The sequence below is a fragment of the Streptopelia decaocto genome, assembly GCF_964273445.1.
Source record: "Streptopelia decaocto genome assembly, chromosome: 2".
NCBI classification, from domain to species: Eukaryota; Metazoa; Chordata; class Aves; order Columbiformes; family Columbidae; genus Streptopelia; species Streptopelia decaocto.
The window spans coordinates 86,025,155-86,044,249 of record NC_138655.1 but is presented as its reverse complement, the minus strand read 5'-3'; the positions used below and the strand labels follow the sequence as shown (position 1 = coordinate 86,044,249).

The window sequence follows — 19,095 nt, the reverse complement described above, 5'->3', positions numbered from 1 at the left end:
GTACCTAACAGAAGCGGCTTGTACATGAGGTTGCTTAAGGGATTATCACCTTGTTCAAATTTTTGAAGGTAAGGTATTGTTTATTTTACTTACTAAAATGGACAACACTGAATTTCCATAGCTTTGGCTCTTGGAAGGTGATTAAATAAAATGCTGTATATATTCCATGTGGCATCCTACTAGAAAGAATGAATGACATTAATGGACAAATTTAAAACAATTTTTAAAAGGAAACCATTGTGCTGAGTGGCAGGAAAATTTTCCTGAATGTTAAATACCGTGGAGTGCAGAAGGTGTCTGTATAATTACTTCCACTCAAAGGAAACAAAACTGTAGCCTACTGTAGGTTAAGAAGTGTCCTTGTCACTTTCTCCTCCACCGTACATTTCAGCTAGCTTATTAAATCGAGGGCCCCATTCTCGTAGGTAATCATAGTTTTGGTCTCCTTCAGTAGTACCTGACTCTAAGGAGCTCAGGGATTCAGCTATTGAATCATTTCCTTCATAGGCATAGGTTGCAAGCGAGTCATATGGCGGTGCAGAAGGATCAGTATCATGCTCTTTTAGCCTTTGGTTAATGAAATCTCGGACATCTGTGTTATCCGGTGCTGAAGGAGTCCTCCGTGGTACAAATAATGTTTCAGGAATAATGTCTCGTCGAAGCTTCTTGTCTTCAATAGCTGCAGGATTCCTCAGTGTGCCAATATCAAAGGCTTGGGTGTCTTCCTCTCCACCACCTTCATCATTGTAACTCACAATGTTGTCTCTAATGTCTTCTTTAGAGAGGATCAAAGGCTCCTTCTTTCGTTGTCTCTTCAGAGCAGCAAACAGCACCACTATAACTTAGAGAGAAAAACAAATAATGGTTAAAGATTTCTATTTAACAACTTCTTACTAGCAAATCCACCAGCTGCAAGAGCTTTATTTCAGCTGCATTTCAGCAGTTCATTTCTGTCTGATAAATGGATAAACATATATATCTGTATTATGGTAGCAAAGTAAGGTCTATATCAAAATGTGCTATTTTGCACACACATTGTCTGCTCTGCTTTACTGAACCATGAGCTTGTCTAAGTGCTCCTTCTGTAACTTTGATTAGTCTTAAAACAGCCAGGTCTATTGTGAATAACTTTTCCCTTTATTAATCTCAAAGTATACTGATAAAAACTGGATTTGAGGTGAATTATAGACCATTAAGTGATACTCTGAAAACTGCAAAATGGGGTTTTACTTTTTCTTTTTTATTATGGCACTAAAACCTTTGGATAGACAGTGTTTTAAAATAGTAGAAACACTATTTACTGGCATATTCTCTGTGAAATATATACAGCATGTTGACTTCAATTATTTACTTAAAAAAGAGCCATTCTCTCAAAAAAAAATTAAAGACATGAAAGTGATTTTTGATTATGCTATTACTCCTCTGTGATCTTCTTTTTTGGATAACTTACTGAAAGAACAAAAATAAATTTCTGGTTGCACACTGGTAGTTTTAACAGTCTGGGACTTGAATTCTTGTTTATTATAAAATGTCCAATTCCCCAACTCCCAGAAAAAAACAGGTTTTGCCCTTTTTTTTTTTTTTTTTTATTTTTTGTTTTAAGTTGCAGTTCAATTCTTCTTGCAAAATCCATGATTGTTAATTTTACAAACCTGCACGGTTTTGTAGAATGAGTCAGGCTTGATGCACTTGTTCATGGGGAAAAGATGCATTTGTTTTTCTTACCTAGCAGGATAATGATGCAGAGGAGAATGGCAACCAGTGCCCCTGTGCTGAGGCCAGCAGGGAGGAGCAAGGCCTCAGCATTGCAGGACTGCATGTTCCCCCGGCTGTCGCAGGCACACACTCGAATGGTCAGCGTGCCGGTGCTGCTCTGGATCGGGTAGTCATTGTCTGATATCACCACTGGTAGAAGGTAAGTGCTTATTTCATGTCGACTAAAGCCATTCCTTCTTGTCAAAATTCTGGCAGTGTTATCTAGATTGATTAAAATATACTGTTGTAGAGGGTATGAATATAAAATGTATCATTTATAGTAGAGTCATAGAATCATTTTGGTTGGAATAGACCCTGAAAATCAACAAGTCCAACTATAACTTAAATCTCGCACTAGACTGTGTCCCTAAGCACCTCACCTACACATCTTTTAAACCTCTCCAGGGATGGTGATTCCACCACTTCCCTGGGCAGCCTGTTCCAATGCCTGACAACCCTTTCCATGAAGAAATGTCTCCTAATGTCTGATCTGAACCATCCCTGATGTAATGTGAGGCCATTTCCTCTTGTCCTATCACTTGCTACTCGGGCAAAGAGACCAACACCCTCCATGTTAAAACCTCCTTTCAGGTAGTTGTAGACAGAGATAAGGTCTCCCCACAGCCTCCTTTTCACAAACCATCATATTTCCCTTTACTGGTAGAATTTTGCAAGTGTTCCTGATATCATAGTGATATCTGTCTTTTTCTAATGACATTCCCATTTGATCAGAAAGCTATTTACAATTTTTATATACATCTGGCCTACTTCTCTGTGCCTCTGCATCACCTTCGAGTGTGATTTGAAAAGAGTATTTCTCAAAGCTTAAAATGTTTTATAGATTCATGCATTCAATGCATGACACAGTTCTAGTTCAAGGCTGAAGCCCTGAAACAAAGTGGCCAACTGAGAAAAAATAACCTTCCACTTCACACTGTTCAACAAGCACTCTGTTCTGAAAGATTCTTTCTGAAGGTCTTCTGTTACAGCACCCACAGGAATGGTATCTATGAACTCAGTATGAGGTTTTCTACACCAAAACACTTTCAACATACTGTAGAACAATGAATTATGTACCTTAGCACTTGGAATAGATTTGTGGGGGTAAAAATTGTCTTAGGAATTCAGAAAATGTGAAAGACAATAGGGATTCCTGCACAGTTTTGAGAAGTGACTTTACTAAACTGTATCCGTAGCAGACAAATCTTCCTAGTATGCAGTATACTGCAGCATCAAAAGCTGTTCACTGAATGGCCAGAGGGAAGGAAATGAAGGGATGAATAACAGGGAGAGACTATTTCTTCTGTTGTTAGTGCCACAACATTAGAGCGTGAGCCAATAGTAGGGTTGTTAACTTCTTGTTTCAAAAGAGAGAAAATGAAAATTTAATCTCCATTAGAAGGACAATTTAATTTTCATCATACTTGTGGATCTCTTGAAGTAACTGATTAGCTATCTTGCAGCCAATTTCAGGCTGAATTAAAATAACCCATGTGCAAAAAGAAAGAAAATAATTACGGACAGAAAAGAAATAACAAGTTCTATACCTCTATACACTCAAGACTTAGTCACCAGGATATAATCTTTGTTTAAAATATTAATTTATGTATTTTTCATAGCCTACATGATGTGAAACACAGTTTTCCTTTATTGCATCTCTCAATTAGTTTTGGTTATTCGTATGCTGTTTGTTTTCACTCAACATCAAAACCTATGTGTTTGACGTACCTTTAAATACCTCTGCTGCTGGGGATTTTATAAGGTACACAGACAACTTGATTTCAACTATTCACTTTCCCTACTGTTAGAATTTTTTTTCTGCTATTGTTTGCAGCCTATTACTTCCTGAAATCTTAATCAGGAAAAGAGAATTATTGCCATTGCCTTTATGCCTTTAACACCTTTGCAGGCTGATACCATGTAACCTCACATTTATTTCTTCTGTAATCCACAGCCCTCTCAGTTAGTAACAATGACAATGAAGGCCAAAACGGGTGCATAGTTCCTCTTCCCCAACAGAATCTTCTGAAAACTTTCCCTGACAAAGAAAGATTGACAAAGGATAAAAAGAAAAACTGAAGTGGCCTTTTCATTAAGGAACAGAAATTAAAAAACAAAAACAAAAACAAAAACAAAAAAACAAGGGGAATCAAAACTATGTTATAAAAGGCTAAAGTGAAAAATTTGAACTTGCAACTGAAGCCATTTTTGAAACCTTTTTTTTTTTTCTCCTTCAGTCAAATATTTCATCTGGCTACTCACTCCAAACCAACACTTTTACTGATTTTCTTTATGATTTGTTTTATGACTTTTTTGCCATGCTGGTTTTTGCCTCACTTTTACACAGATAAAAATATAGAAGTCCTAAACCACAAACATTCAGGTAAAATTATTATTCTTGCTAACAGCAGCCTTAACAGCTTCTCCACATCTTGAAAGACATAAAAAGCAAATATAGTTCAGAAATGTATGCCAGACAGCAGAATTAAAACTCCTTCCCTGGAACAGGCATGAATTTTACCTTCATTATCCTGAACAGTGAAGTTAGGGTTAACAGCAGCTAAACTGAAGAAAAATTTTTGTCCACCAAGAGGGTCATCTTTGTCTACTGCACTTATGGTTTGAATAAGCTGCAGGAAAAAAAAAAAGCAAGCAAAGAACAAAACAAACTAAATACACCTAAGTTTTTGATACAGCTGTCTGATTAATTTTAGAAGACTAGAACTGTTAAGACAGCTTTATATTCAAACATTTTGACTTAATCTGTAGAACATATTAACTGAACAAATGTTAAACAAGCATATCATATAAGTTTTCTCAACAAAAGCATCCATACATGTTTCATGTGGTGGTACATGTAGACATATATAATGGCCAGCTTTTACTTTAGTCCTCCTCTATTTTTTTTTTGTTCCCAATGCATATTTATATATTTTTGTAACAACATAGAGGACAAAACTTGCCAGAAATTGTTTTCTCTGTAACTTAGGTAATTTTTATTCTTCATCTCTGATCTATCATTTTAAATTCGAATTAACACCTGTGACAATAATTGAGAGGATGTTTTATATTTTTGTAACAAAAATGGTATTATATCATGCAGGTGTTCTGATATGGAAGCTAGAGTTTCAAATTAATTTTAGAATTAAAAAATATGTTTCTAAACCAAGAGTTTTATATTTACTAGCATAGCAATACACATCTATAAGATTAAAAATGATAGTGAGATTATATATATATTTCAACCCTTGTGAAACATTGTAGCACACACTGAAGATGCACCATCTCAGAATGGGATGAGAATCTGGTGTCTCAATTCTCAAAGTAAGCTGCATCGGGTCAGGGCAATACTTGGACTGAATGCTTTCTGTAATGACTACAAAAACATGTGGGTATTTTTGGGGGAAGTAATGGGAAGCCCTTTCATTTCTAAATCTGTCAGGTAAATTAATGTGTGGCTTTTTTTCTTTTTTTTTTCACTGAAGTTTCTATACTTAAGGGTGGCAAAATATAATTTCCAGAACAAAATCCAGTTATTGTCACATTTATTACTTTATTTCAGAGGTTTTGGTTTTGGTTTTGTTTTAATATACTATAGTGAAAAAAACTGCACTTATGGCTGAAGTTTTGTACACGCATGCATAAATGTTCAGTTATGTTCTTAAGTTTAACTTCCAAAAATAGCTTAATCCTTAGCCTGGGTCATTTTTATCCTTCATTTCTGATCCATCTTTTCAAACAACACTGTTTTTTCAAGCATGGAATTGCATCTAATTTTTAACACCACTGCTTCTTTGTGGCATACTTTTTAAACCCTGTTTGTTTTTCCTCCTCCAGTTCTTCCAAACACAGCCATTTCTCTTCATACGGCAGCTTTTGTCAGGAATTATCTCTTTAATGTCAACAATTGCAATGTACTCCTCTTTGCCTTAACAAATGCACAATTAACTCCAAACTTCTCTCTTGTTCATCCAGAATACAGCAACAAATTTCTTCATGCGGCAGGGACTGGATTTCTTTTAACACAGCAGCTTGCTTGCCTTCTCAACTGGAATTTTGTCTTTCTCTAAATTTGGTTTCTCATATAAGCTTCCACATCTTACTAGATGAACAAGACAGATAACACAAGCATAGAATTTCACATAAAAATTTACTTGTTCTTAAAGAATAAACCTTTCAATTTTTATTGAGTAATTAGCAAATAAATCTCTAGAGATTTTTTCAAAATTAAGTCAATAATACACTAGTCCATTTTACTTCATAACTGGAGACCATGAATGCAGTCAGTGGATGGTGTTAAGCTAACAAATATCAACTCCTCCATTTCTGAGTGTCCATGCTCATTGTTTAAAAGGAGTATGTAGACTTTTTAATAGACTAAAATCTTTTACCGTTTACAGGGTTGAATCACCTACTACAACACTGCAGATCAGTGTCCCTTAGCAGAACAACAGACAGCAAGAAAACATCTGTTAATTCTCCCATCCCTCATTTGTTATAGCAACTGAAGTTCTCTTGGAACTTCTCTGTTCAAGCACAGATCATGTTTAACTTTACGAAACATTTTGCAAGCAAATTTGGCTAATTTGCTTACATTAGAGATTAAAAACCAAAACAAAACACCTTGCTTGTGTTTTGTTGTTGCAAGCATTATTTAGATATTAAAATGTAAGGATAATTCAAAACTACCAGCAAACACCTGGTCGACAAAATATGCAGTTTCAAATTACTTGCTGATAATTTCTTTAAAAGGCAAAGTTTTAAGAATTATCTTACTGAAACTGTGCCTAGATACATTGTTACACTTACACAACCTCTAAATTGAATGTGAAATACATCACAAATGAAATAATTGTTTGCTTTGCTGTTTAACTTTTACTTTTTTTTTTTTTTTTTTTTTTTTTTTAGTTGCTGGAAATTCAGACTGGAAGTGCATTACTAGCTTCTCTTCAGAAGAAGCCACATACACATTCCAATAGAGCAAGTATTCATTATCTCCTGTGTGAGCCTGGAAAGTTCTCCTTGCAGTATCACTGGTGCACTTGAATTCTTCCTGTATGTCATCACAAGGAACATGCTGTTCACCAGATTGGTAGTTCAGTGTGGATTAAGTTTATTTAGAGTGGGCCCTCGGTCTTTGGAGGGAGCAGCATCTTCCTGTTTGCTTTTTGAAGCACGGCATGATCTCTTGTGCTCTTTCAAAGCCTGTATGTGAAGCAAACTTCAAACAACACATGGATACAACGTACAAATGAGTAAGGGGAAAAGCAGATTCCTCCTGCATTGATGGGAAACAGTAAAAATACAGATGTAGACCATAGTCAATGATATAGGTCATTCTGGTTATTTTTTTGCTTGTGTACTCAATCTCTATTGCAGACAATTATAGCATCATCACAGGCTTGGAACTACTAAATAGGACATATTTGACTTCCTGATTGCTGACTTGAGCAAAAAGAATTACCACAACTTCTGTTTCAGAGAAGGTTGAAGTCTGGAATTCCTCTGAGCTGCATTCTTATATTCCAGTCTTAGCTATCTTGGGGTACCTTACAGACATAATGTAATCTGGTCTTTCTTTGCTCAAATTTTTATTATTTTCACAAATACAACCACTGTGAGCAGACTGTACTATGGTCTGACAGGTAAATCCAGTGACTCTGCAGGGTTTTTATTGTGGTTATTATCCAGTTCTTTGTGGGCACAGAACTCATAGGAGTAATTAAGATTGTAACTAAACATGGGAGCTGTGTTGCACGAGCTTTCCCTTTAGTGCAGTTGCTAGGCAGCCACTTGCAATACCACCCATGTTTTACCAAACCTGAACTCACTCTTGAAGCTATAAGGACCAATAAAGCCTAGTGTATAATAGATTTTAGCCACTGCTTGCTTGACTTCGAACCTCTAGGCAGTAATTGATAGCAGAATAACTCCTTAGAGTCTTCTAAATATGTGCAAATCCAATTGAGGAAGAAAGAAACATTTCTTACTGGGTACACCTCTTTATTTGTAATCAACATGTACATCAGCAGCCTTTTCCCTTTCTCAGTGTCTTTAGAATATAAACCTACAATTGAGAGGAACTGAAATGGCAGAGAATAAACTCTGCCTTGTAGGTCATCTACCACCCAGTGTTGCATCTTAAATATAGACAATGAGTATTGCAGAATATCTACTACTCTTGACGTATATTTTTGTTACTTCTTAATAAAACTGAATAATACTGGATCATTAAAGGTTTTAACTCTCAGTTTCTTAAATTTGTCTATACCATTTTGTACTCTATTTTTCTAAAAATTTAGTTAGCAGGAGTAACTATCCAGGAAAGAAGTACTTAAGTCTTATTAGAAAATCCTGTTTAGTTATAAGAGACCCTTTAAAGGAGGAAGTAAATATGATTAAATTCTACTATCCCCCTGCCTTTCTATAAGAAACAGATTTAGCAAACTTGACTTTTAGAAAGAAACTGACAGATTACAGGAAATAGCTATTAGGCTGAAGAAGTTTAGAAGTTATCAAGACTATTCCAAAAATGGAAATCTGCAAAGTCTTTTGTTTCCCTGGAATTCTCATAAAATTATTCTCCATGATACTATATCAATGTGATATATGCTGTTTTACACATGTTTTCATATAGTGCTGTTTTCCTCTTAGACCAATGAATCATGGGATAATCCCATTACACCCACAGTAAATTGCCTCTCCTTGCTAGCAATGTCACAACGCAGTAACTGTGGGGAAGCCATTTCTCTATCTGAAAATAGTCAGGAAAGTAAGGGCTCAAAAGTAGTCAAAGAGGGGTTTTAGCCACTAAAAACTCATAAAACAGTAGAAACAAGTTTGATGTGTAGGCTGTTTATTCCAATGCAATTTACCTTTGTGCTTGGTAGGTCCTCTTTGAGTATCAGTTCTATCCACTATTTAAATAAATGGTTATTTTTTTCTAAAAGACACTATACATTTGCTTTTAAATTTTGTACAAAGAACAGAAAAGACAATGTTCTTTCAAGAAAAACAAAACAAAACAAAAAACCACAACCATTTAGAAACCCTATATTGACTTTCACTACAAAAACTTTCTCTTGCCAGAGTAAAACAAAGTACAACTTTGAGAGGTTTTGAAAAAAGTTCCGATATTGCTAGAAACCCTGGTGCAAGATCTATGCAAATATACTGAAGGAATTAAGTAAGAATAAATGAGCTGGAAAAGGACAAGAAAAAAATATTCAAGTAAATGGACTACAAACATGACAAAATAAATGAGAGAGATGTCAAAAACAAAGTTAACACTTCAGAATCAGAGAGTATAAGAAAGTTACATAAAAACTAAAAAAATGAAGGGAAAACTGAATATTAGAATTTAGTCGTTCAACAGATATATATTTTAATTTTTTTTTGATGAAAAGAAAAATGATTAGAAGGGCACTTGGTGAAAATAATAAGGAAATTACTGGAAATGTAAAGATACTGAAAGCCATGCTTAAGCAAGCTTTGGGAAAAATATCCCTGATTTTTTTTTTTTTTTTTTTTTGGTTATGGGTCAGATGAGTTGATAAGAAGAAAAACAACATAAAAAGAATTGGTTCAAGAAAGCTAATGTGTATGTATAATCTATGCTGAATTAAGATACAGGAAGTTAAAAATAAAAAGAGAAAAGAATAAATCATTCATATTTTAAAATGTCTTTGAAAGGCAATCCATGATGAACTAGATCAACTTATGTAACATTGGGACATATGAAAAGGGAGTGGGCATGTATAGATTTGGTAAGATGAAGGCTAAGAACAGCAAGACTGAAACAAGCACACTCGGAGACCCAAACAGACAAAAATACAACTTTCCTCATGGTCCGGGGGCTTTGAAAGCTGCAGGGAACCATGCTGTTTGTTTGTTTCATCCTCGTGGCTCAGGGAGGTAGTCCTTCAGAGAAAGGACACCATCTTTGAAAAGACCAGAATGCCACTGGGCACCCATGATGGCACCGGTCTGTTAACAAAAAGCCTATGGATCCGTTACTTAGTGTTTTCAAATTTTGTGGATATAAACCCCCAGACATAAGTATATATATGTATTATAATGGCCAGAGCAGGAGGAAGTGGTGAACAGCCAAAGGGAAAAAAGAAAACTAAGCAGTTTTCCAGCAAACTCCAGCAGCCCCAGCGCAGGGCACAGCTGAGCCCCTCAGCCACGGGCGGGCGCCTCGGGGAAAGCCTGGGGAAGAAAGGGCAAAACGCTGCCCAGCAGCCAGGGCTGAGGGAAACCGAGTGAGAAACAGCCCTGCCAGCCCCGAGGGGAGAGCAGGAGGAGGGGAGGAGCTGCTCTCCGTGCCCCCGCAGAGACTCCCCTGCGGCCCTGGGAGAGACCCCGCTGAGGCAGGTGTTTCCCTGCAGCCCTGGAATGCAGCAGACTTATCCAGAAGAACGGCAGCCCATGGGGAGTACCCACACTGGAGCAGGGAGAAGAGTGAGGAGGAAGGAGCAGCAGAGAGGATGAGGTAGATAGTCAGGTATGAGGGGGTGATGGTGAGCCTGGAAAGGAGGGAGGATGGAGAGAAGGTGTTCAAGTTGTTTTGTCTTTGTTTCTCACCACCTCTAACCTATTTTTACCTGGCAGTAAATTCATTTAGTTTTCCCCAAGTCTACTCTGTTTTTTTCAGTGATGGTAATCAGTAAGTTATCTCCTAGTTGTTATCTCAACCTATTTTCCTTTTAATCTTATTTTCTCCCCCATCCTGTTGAAGAGGGAGGGAGTGGCTGAGTGGCCACTGGCTGCTGTCTAAGGCCAGCTCATGCCTGCTTTCTTTTGGCCAGTTGTTTACAAAGGGAGAAGAAGGTCCTCTCCTCTGACCACTACTTTAGGGAAAGTGAATATGTTGGAAAAACATACTCAGGCTTTCATGTAAAATATCTCTAAAGTAGGACTGACTTCTGCTTTCTACACTGATTCCTGACTTTTAAGTTAGAGGATTTCTGCAGGCTGGCTGCTGAGGCTGCCAAATGTGTGGCAGCTGGGAGGTGACAAAACCAGTAGGAATCCATCTGCAACAGAGACTCTGCTCCTGGCTCTTCTCACCTGGGAGTGGAGGACAGCTGAACTTCTTGGTGTACAGGGCTAGAGCAGTCTGAGCATTTAACTCCTTTCTTCCCCTCAGCTCCTACTAAGTCAGCTTTGTATAGCTCGTATAAATGTCCATGTGTCTTTCATACCATCACATAGAGATTCTCCTCATTTCTTTGAGTGAAGGGTTGAAAGAACAACAATCATCAAAATGTGATTCTGCTCCAGGTGCTGCTTGTTTGTGGCTTGACCTTTTGGAACAGGGCATCCCCATTATTTAGAAGGTCATGGTATGATCTGACATCAGCAGTAATAACAAGGAGGGAAGCAATCACAGGCCCTTTAAGTGACTCAGACTCAAAAAATCACATTTCATAAAAACTACTTTCCATCTTTTTTGCTATATAGATGCATGAATGTGTATGTGTACATACATACACATCCATATATACAGTGTATGTGTCTATATGTGTAACTGTATATATATATTTGTTTATATTCTATATCTACTTCTATATAAATTGAGGGAATGGAAATTTTAAGGGAAAATAAAGACACTGTAAAGCTATAATATTCATTAAAGTGTTTGTCAGTAGGAGATAGGAAATATTTAAATGAGTACCACAGAATTTGTGACTGATAGCATATCATAATAGTTTCAGTGAAGATTTAAATCTGATCATGAATCAAACATAATTATGAAACACTGAAAGGAAAAAAATTGCATAAATGTGGGAAGAATCACACTTAGAGAGCCGTGTTCAGTATGAATTGATTAGATTCAGTCTCTCAGGGCAGACTGGATTCCAAATTAGCAAGCCTTGTTTAGGATCTACCAGTAAGCAACAAGAATATAATTACATTCAGATAGATTATTCATGTTATCTAGCATTCAATTTTTACTCTTCCTGTGAATTGTTTCCTTTAAACAATCATAAAGAACTCAAATTTTTTTAAAAAATGTTTATAGGTGTTTTTGTAAACTTGGTACATATTTTTTTTTTCTGATAAAAGAGACACTACTGAGCTCTATAACCATTTAAATTAATATTTATGGATATGTACACTTACTTATCTTGTCATTTATTAGTAATAAAGAATTGCCTTTTTTTTCCAACTTCTTAACTAACAGTCTTTTCTGACTGTAAAAAGAAAACCAGTGTAATGCAGAAATAGCTTTTATATTTACTTTTAAATCAGTATACTGATCTCAATATTTAAGATAGCTCAGAAAAACAGAGTTCCTCAAAACATGTTTACATAAAAATATAACTGTTCTGTTAAGGATTTCCTGTACCCTCTATAATTAGTAACATGGACAGAACAGATTCTAAAAACTCTAATGAGCAAGATTTGTGGATTAATGTATTTAGATGTATTCTTTTTACCAAGGATTTTTTTTTGTGAAACTGGAAGAGGAAAATTGAGTGCTTTACTTTTCCGATTCTTGATCCATACATCATATTGCAAATTATGGAAGTATTACTTTAGCATTTATAGGAGACACTGCAACTGTCAAAAATACTAGGTGTATAACCAGTGGTTTCTATTTATCTAATTACTTGAATTCTTTTATAAATCTCATAACAGACAAACATCCTTGCTTGGTACATTTAGATATTTTATGCATTAAAAATTTGGGGTTTAAATCCTCTGTTTCAGTTTCCAATTGATGTTACTTTAGAAAGTAGAATGGCAACCTGAATGTGAAATTTGTAATACAACCTGAATGCCACATCTGTAGGACTTAAACAGTTAAGAGAAGCTGACACTCACTTTCTATTCAAAGGTGCTAAAATGATTACACAGAGATACTGCTGCTACCATTTTAAAGGGCCTATTGTTGGCTGATGGTGCTCTGGGACATGCTATGCTGTAATAGGAAATCAGGTTTTTAACAGTTCTAATAAGCAACTGCCTATTAGGAACTAGATATTAAGCACTGAAGTCATTTCACTTAAATCAAAGTACACATACTGTAGCCTCTAAGAGGTGAAACAAAGTATCATGGTGACCCATTAGAAGAAAAGTGTGTTTTGTACTTTCAGAAGTTTTTGATGCAATAATAAAAGATAGGTCTAACAATCACAAAAGAAAACAAACAAACAAACAAACAAACAAACCAAAACAAACCACAAACAAGCAAACAAAACCCCCAAACCAAAAATCGAACTAACAAAAAAACCAAACCAAACAAAAAAACTAAACAAAAAGAAAAGAAAAGAAAAGAAAAGAAAAGAAAAGAAAAGAAAAGAAAAGAAAAGAAAAGAAAAGAAAAGAAAAGAAAAGAAAAGGTGTGACAGAGGTAGGTGTCTGTAATCACCATCAGCATGGATTGAAATATATCTGAATTTTAGTATTTGAGAGTTATTGAAAATATAGATTAAACTTTTTAGTAGTTACATATAATATTTTACTTTGTGAAAACAATGACAAAATTCATTATGAGCCCGTGTCTTGCACATATCTAGTCAGGATTTAACAGTATTACAGGGCTAAGTGAAGAAAAGTGATAATTGATACACTGATGCTATTGTAATATATTGATATTGCAGTCCAAGCCTCACCTACGGAGCTACTTTGCTTTCATTTTTAACATTTCAGAAGCCATTTTGGACATGATTTCTCCCAGGCAATAGGCCAGAACAATCTATAGTTAAACACCATGCCAAAACTGAATAGTCAAAAGTGTTCATCAAAGGCATACCTGTCCAGCTCTTGCATTTTCACAGACAAAAGTATCGTAGAATACAGCAAACTGTGGTGCATTGTCATTAACATCCAAAATTCTTACATAAACAGGAACACGAGTGGTATCTTTGGGGTTGTCTGACAGGAGAAGAGAGAAGAATAATGAGTTTTTCTTCCTACTAAAAGTTTTCTGTGTTCTTCTGAATTTCATTACAATATACATGCAAGCTTAGGTATGAAACTGGTCAAAATTTAGCATACAAACTGCTAGCAAGTAAGAGTCACGCCTCCTGAAAACAAGAAGATGTTTTGTTTAGAGTAAAAAATAAAGTATTGGTATCTAGTGAGCAATTAAGCTTTTACATGAAAACAGAGGCTGCAAGTGTATACAAATACAGTCTATGAAAAGTATGCCCATTACTATACAGACAAATTGGATTATTTGGTGGGCTTAAAGGTATTATTCTGCTATAAAGTTTTGATTTTTATTTTTGAAATGATTTGTGATTTGTTTTGTTTTACACAGAAAAGACACTTTTAACTTTGTGTACACATATTTTGAAAATTTTTCAAGCATGATCTTCCTCTCTTGTGCCTTAAGAAAGAGGGAGAAATTGCAACAAAGCCAATGAAAGTATACTCCCCTCAAATCTAGTAAAGAATTAATTAGAATCAGAGTTTTTATGTTTAAATTGCTTTAAAAAATATGAATGTAGATTTTCAGACCTTAGGTTAAGAAACAAGAATAGTGACCTCCCCCTTGCCAAATATCAAACCCCTAGTATTAGAGTGCCCTCTCATTAGTATAGGTTAATTCAGGAATACAAGTGTCCCTGTTCCCACTTGCTGATCTAGTTACCATACTAAGAATCTGAAATAACGCCTGGGAATAAAAAAGCGCAGCCATTTCTTGAAATTCTGCTGGCTGGTGGCTAAATACTATGTGATTTTGCAATGTGGCTAGAATAAAAAACAAGAGAGATGATTCAAAATTACTTCTTTTAAGCTGCTGCAAATATAACAGTAAACATATAGGAGTAGCTGGCATTATGTTCACCTGTTATTAATAACACATTTGCTAAAGAGTGTGATGTGGATCTTTTTGACTTTCTGAGTTGTTTAAAATGGCAAGTTTAGGGCATTGTTTTTAATATTTTTTTACATTTTTGTACTAACTTTCCAAATGAGTTCTATTCTTACCACTGCTTTCCCATTGTGTCATGCTTTGCAGGTAATACTTTTAAAAGCTTTAAAGACATGTATCTCCCCTTTCACTTCTTTCTCCAAAACTGATGTATTTCTTGAGAGAATGCTGGCTACTCCAACTACCTACAGAATGTAAATTTGCTCAGAGTATCCTGATGAATATAAAGGCTTAGAACTATGATATAAGCATACAAGGATACTAAGTTTTTTCATTATACAAATACTTCTGAAAGTATTCTTACAACATTGGACAGCACTGTGAAAGATTGTACACTCCAGACCATGCATTGCAAGGAAAAAAAAAAAAATAGTTTTGAAAAAAAAAAGGTACAGCTACCGGGTATGCTCAATACAATGAGCCTATTGCTCTGGACTACAGAAATGGGGACAGGCACGCTAAGAATGGTTAATAGGCTGGACACAATGTTCCATTTAGTTCTCTGCAGCGTAGTTCTTGCCAGCCACGCTTCACTGCTGATCAGCAGTTTTTTCTTTTTCTTTTTCTTTTTTTTTTTTTTATTTTGACTAATGCAGAATTAACCCTAAAAAAACAGTGTCTTTGAAAGCAAGTTATCCTCACTAGCTCATTTCAAAGATCAGAACTTTGTCCCTTAGAAATTTTTCTATCAAGTGATTAGAGTCAATTTCAATAATGTAGTAGGTTTAGGAGGACCTCTGCTTTTGCCTTTGTACTTTTAACATTAAAATATCTACAGAAAACTGATTTAAATAATAAATGCTACAGCTTAGGTATCAAATTGAACCTAACGTGTAAAAATATTGGTTCCAAGAGCTGCAGGTGTAGACACCATAGGAAGAGATAATGAAATTACTTCTAAGGAAATGAAGAGAATGATAGAGATGAAAAAATAGATTACCATCCTGAACTCTGTTATTATAACAGCAAAATCATGTCATTGTCCTCAAAGAAAAGGAAGAAAACAAAATTACTCCAGTGTTGTTATTTAATTGGGTAACATTTCAGAATTTACTTGGATATTAAAGGTCAGTGGTGAAGTTGGTAACGAAAAAAGCAATGAGGAGACAGCTACTGTTAGCTACCTCCATTTTACTTTCCCAGAATATCTAAGAGAAAGGGGCGGGGGGGAAGGAAGGGAATTGGTTTTTTTTTTTTTTCTTATGAAGTCACAGCTGTAACTTTGCAGGCTAAGGAAAACTGAAAGGAAAAAGAGACCAAATTGGCTTACTGATCTCAGCTGCTATAACGCTAAGATTGTGCCATTGAGATATCTCACGGTCAAGTGGCTTAGATGTATAGATGGAACCATTTCCAGAATGAATGTTAAATATCCTGTCAAGGTCAGTATGACGATCCAGAGAAAACCTAAGTATGATAAAGAAAGGAAAAGTATTGTCAAAATGATAGAAAATGGAAGAAAGCATATGTTTCACGAAAAGTCGATATAGCTTTTAGGCTCTGTTACATTATAGAGGTTATTTTTGAGAACACATATATTTTGTTTCTATAAACATGACAGTTCTCAAGGTTAGTTCCATAGAATGATGAATAAAAATTGCAAGAATTTAATAAATACGATACAATAGTGTAATATTTGATCATCTGAGCTTTTATAAACATATATGAGAAAAATAAAAAATAAGTCAGAATTTTAATATAATAATTAAAGAAATGTTTTAATCCTGAAAATAAAATTGCCTTTGTTATGCTGTTCTTTCAGACTGAGACTGACAGCTAACTTACGAGCTTTTCAGAAGTATTGTTATAAGCTCAGCTTCTACATTTTAGGACATATTAATTTATTACAGATCAGGTTAAAAAAACTCTGAAAATAACTTCACATGCAGAACTTTCATTTTCATGAATGTACTGATGTTAGAGGACCTTCTGTTTTGCTATAACCGCTCTACTTCTGCAGGCAAAACTTCTACTACCACAATATGACAGAATGTCAAACTACAATCAGAAAATTGTTTTTTCCTCAATTTTTTTCTAATATTTAACAGTGACTTCAAAGTTAGGACTGAACCTTTGATGCGGAATTAAATGTAGGACTTCGTGAAGTACAGGACCTTTATCTAACTACCTGGCAGAACTGGGCCAAATTAAAAAAAAAAAAAAAAAACAAAAAACTTGATAGTACACTTGTACAGTGCACTCAAAACAATTGCTCATGTTTCTATTAACTTTTATGAGTGATCTAAAGAGTTCATCAAATGTATCTGTTTTTGCTTAGAGTACCTAAGTAAACTGAGCCAAATGAAAAAATGTTGTAATGAAAATAATGTCTGTAATAGTTTGGTGAGTTTTGTTTGCTCATTTCACCACATACAACACATAAATATGTAAAACAAACAAAACCCCCAAAACCAAACCAACATCAAAATGAACACACAAAACCAAACCAAACAAACAAAAAACAAACAAAAAAGGAAATGAGAACAGCCAAAAAAGACTTCTGAAAGTGCAGGAAATGCTTGCTCAGATTATTTTTTTACTACTGGCTCAATATAATAACTGTTTCTTAGAATTAAACAAAAATCTGCTGTTTTTCAGAGCAACTACATTTAAGATGGTTTGTTTTATATGATAAGCATTTGATTTTACTCCATCCATGGAAGGAGCTTTAATGAGGAAAAGAACTTATTTTGACAGTACTTATTTCAACAGTTTTTCAATACGCAATAATCATTTCTTTAGCTAACGAGATCTATTCCACATTATTTCATTTAAAATTCTATACCATTTGATACTAGCCATGATATCAGCACATACTTTTACCCCGTCACATGACTTCTAACAGCTTGAAAATGCTACAAAAATAATTATTTTCAGAAAATACCTCCATATTCATTGAAGAGAAATATATATTAGTGCATCAGGGAGGTATTAGCACTTGATTTATAGGAAGCCTAACTTTTGTAGAATTTTAATAAACAGAAATTAATATTTTAAAATAAACAGTTAAACAGAAAAAAAAATGAATCAATTCTACAACCTGAATCTGAAATATATTTTTAATAGCAATATTAAAGTATTATAGAAAGTGCCCTAGTTTCAAAATATCACAAATTTCAAAATACTTTAATTTACATGTGAGTTGTTCACTTTTGGGGTAAACACATAGTGCTTTCTATTTAATATTGATACTGTAAGAAGTAAAAGCTTGTAAAATCTTGTCCTAGGTAATTATTGTTTGAATAAACATACAAGGTTTTTTTGGAAGTAGAGATACAGAGCTAATACTAAAGAGAATTCTATCTATGCTTTACAAATTCATTTAAAGTTCTTGTCTTCAACTAGATAGCATTGAATGAAAGCTAAAAGAAATGACTGTACTATGAAGAGTATTATCACAGGTATCTTAATTTTTTTCCTTGGGAGAACTAGATCTATGTTCAATGGTCCATTTCAATATTTTCGAAATTAATTTGTGTTTATTGCCATTGGTTTGCTCCACCTGCCTCTTCTAAATTATTTTCTATGAGACAATGAAAGAAACATCAAAAGGACATATACAAAATAATTGTTATATTGTTATTCTGTGTAAATAATAGAGATGAGGGAAATAACCTGCCACAGTTCTTCAATTCGTCAAATTGTGTAGAAAACAAAATAAGTGCAAGCTCCAAGTCTGTTCTTTTTCCAGTTATGTTTTAGAAAATGTAACTACTAAAATTGTCAGTTGTCTCATGCAATTAGCATGGATAAAGCTGCAGTGCTAAGTTATTTATATATTCTTAAATTTTAGAGGCTTGGTGTTTTCTCCTGTCTTTTCCATACACACAAATCACCATAGAAGAAAATTAGTTTCAGATTCATTTCCTAATCCACTTTCACCACCTGGGCCTCATTAAGAAGTATGTGGCAATTGACATCAAAGTCAGTAAATAAGGTTATTTTGCCAGAATATAATTTTTGTACTTTGTTCGGCATTTCAGACAGCACACATCCAACTTGGACAGTGTTGTCTTGCCTATTTCTTAAAACTTATGTTTTATAGAAAAACAAACAAAAAACCCCACACCAAAATATAGTTTACTACATTCAGCTAGATTTGATGTAGCATCCAGTAATATACATTGAAAAGATTTTTAAAGATATACATCTTTCAATATCTAATTTCTTGGTGTATTTGAGCACACACAAAGATGATTTTATCCTGTATAACAATCACTCTGGCAAGCCTACAAAGCAAGGAGGCACCAGCCACAGCAGATGAGATCAGCAGCAGGGCTGACCAGAGGAAGCATTAGAAAGCTCTGTACCCTTCCTGGGCTGAAGATCGGTGTTGCAATTTAACCTGAGCTAGCAATAAAACTGCAATAGCTGCTCGCTCACTCCTCCCCTCCCCCATCCTCAAACAGGGGAGATAACTGAAAGGAAGGGGGGAAACTCAGGGACTG

The 19,095-nt window shown here is 35.0% G+C and overlaps 1 protein-coding gene across 1 annotated transcript in view; it reads right to left on the bottom strand.

Annotated features, from left to right (window-relative positions):
• Positions 1 to 347: 347 nt before the first annotated feature.
• CDH10 (cadherin 10) overlaps positions 348 to 19,095 on the bottom strand; it is a gene marked incomplete at both ends in the record, with an annotated part of 59,844 nt that continues 41,096 nt past the window's right edge. The window contains 5 exons of the mRNA XM_082045559.1: positions 348 to 841; positions 1,726 to 1,977; positions 4,277 to 4,385; positions 13,520 to 13,641; positions 15,918 to 16,054. Of these exons, the coding sequence (XP_081901685.1) occupies positions 348 to 841; positions 1,726 to 1,977; positions 4,277 to 4,385; positions 13,520 to 13,641; positions 15,918 to 16,054 (1,114 nt within the window). The remainder of the gene's footprint in view (positions 842 to 1,725; positions 1,978 to 4,276; positions 4,386 to 13,519; positions 13,642 to 15,917; positions 16,055 to 19,095) is intronic.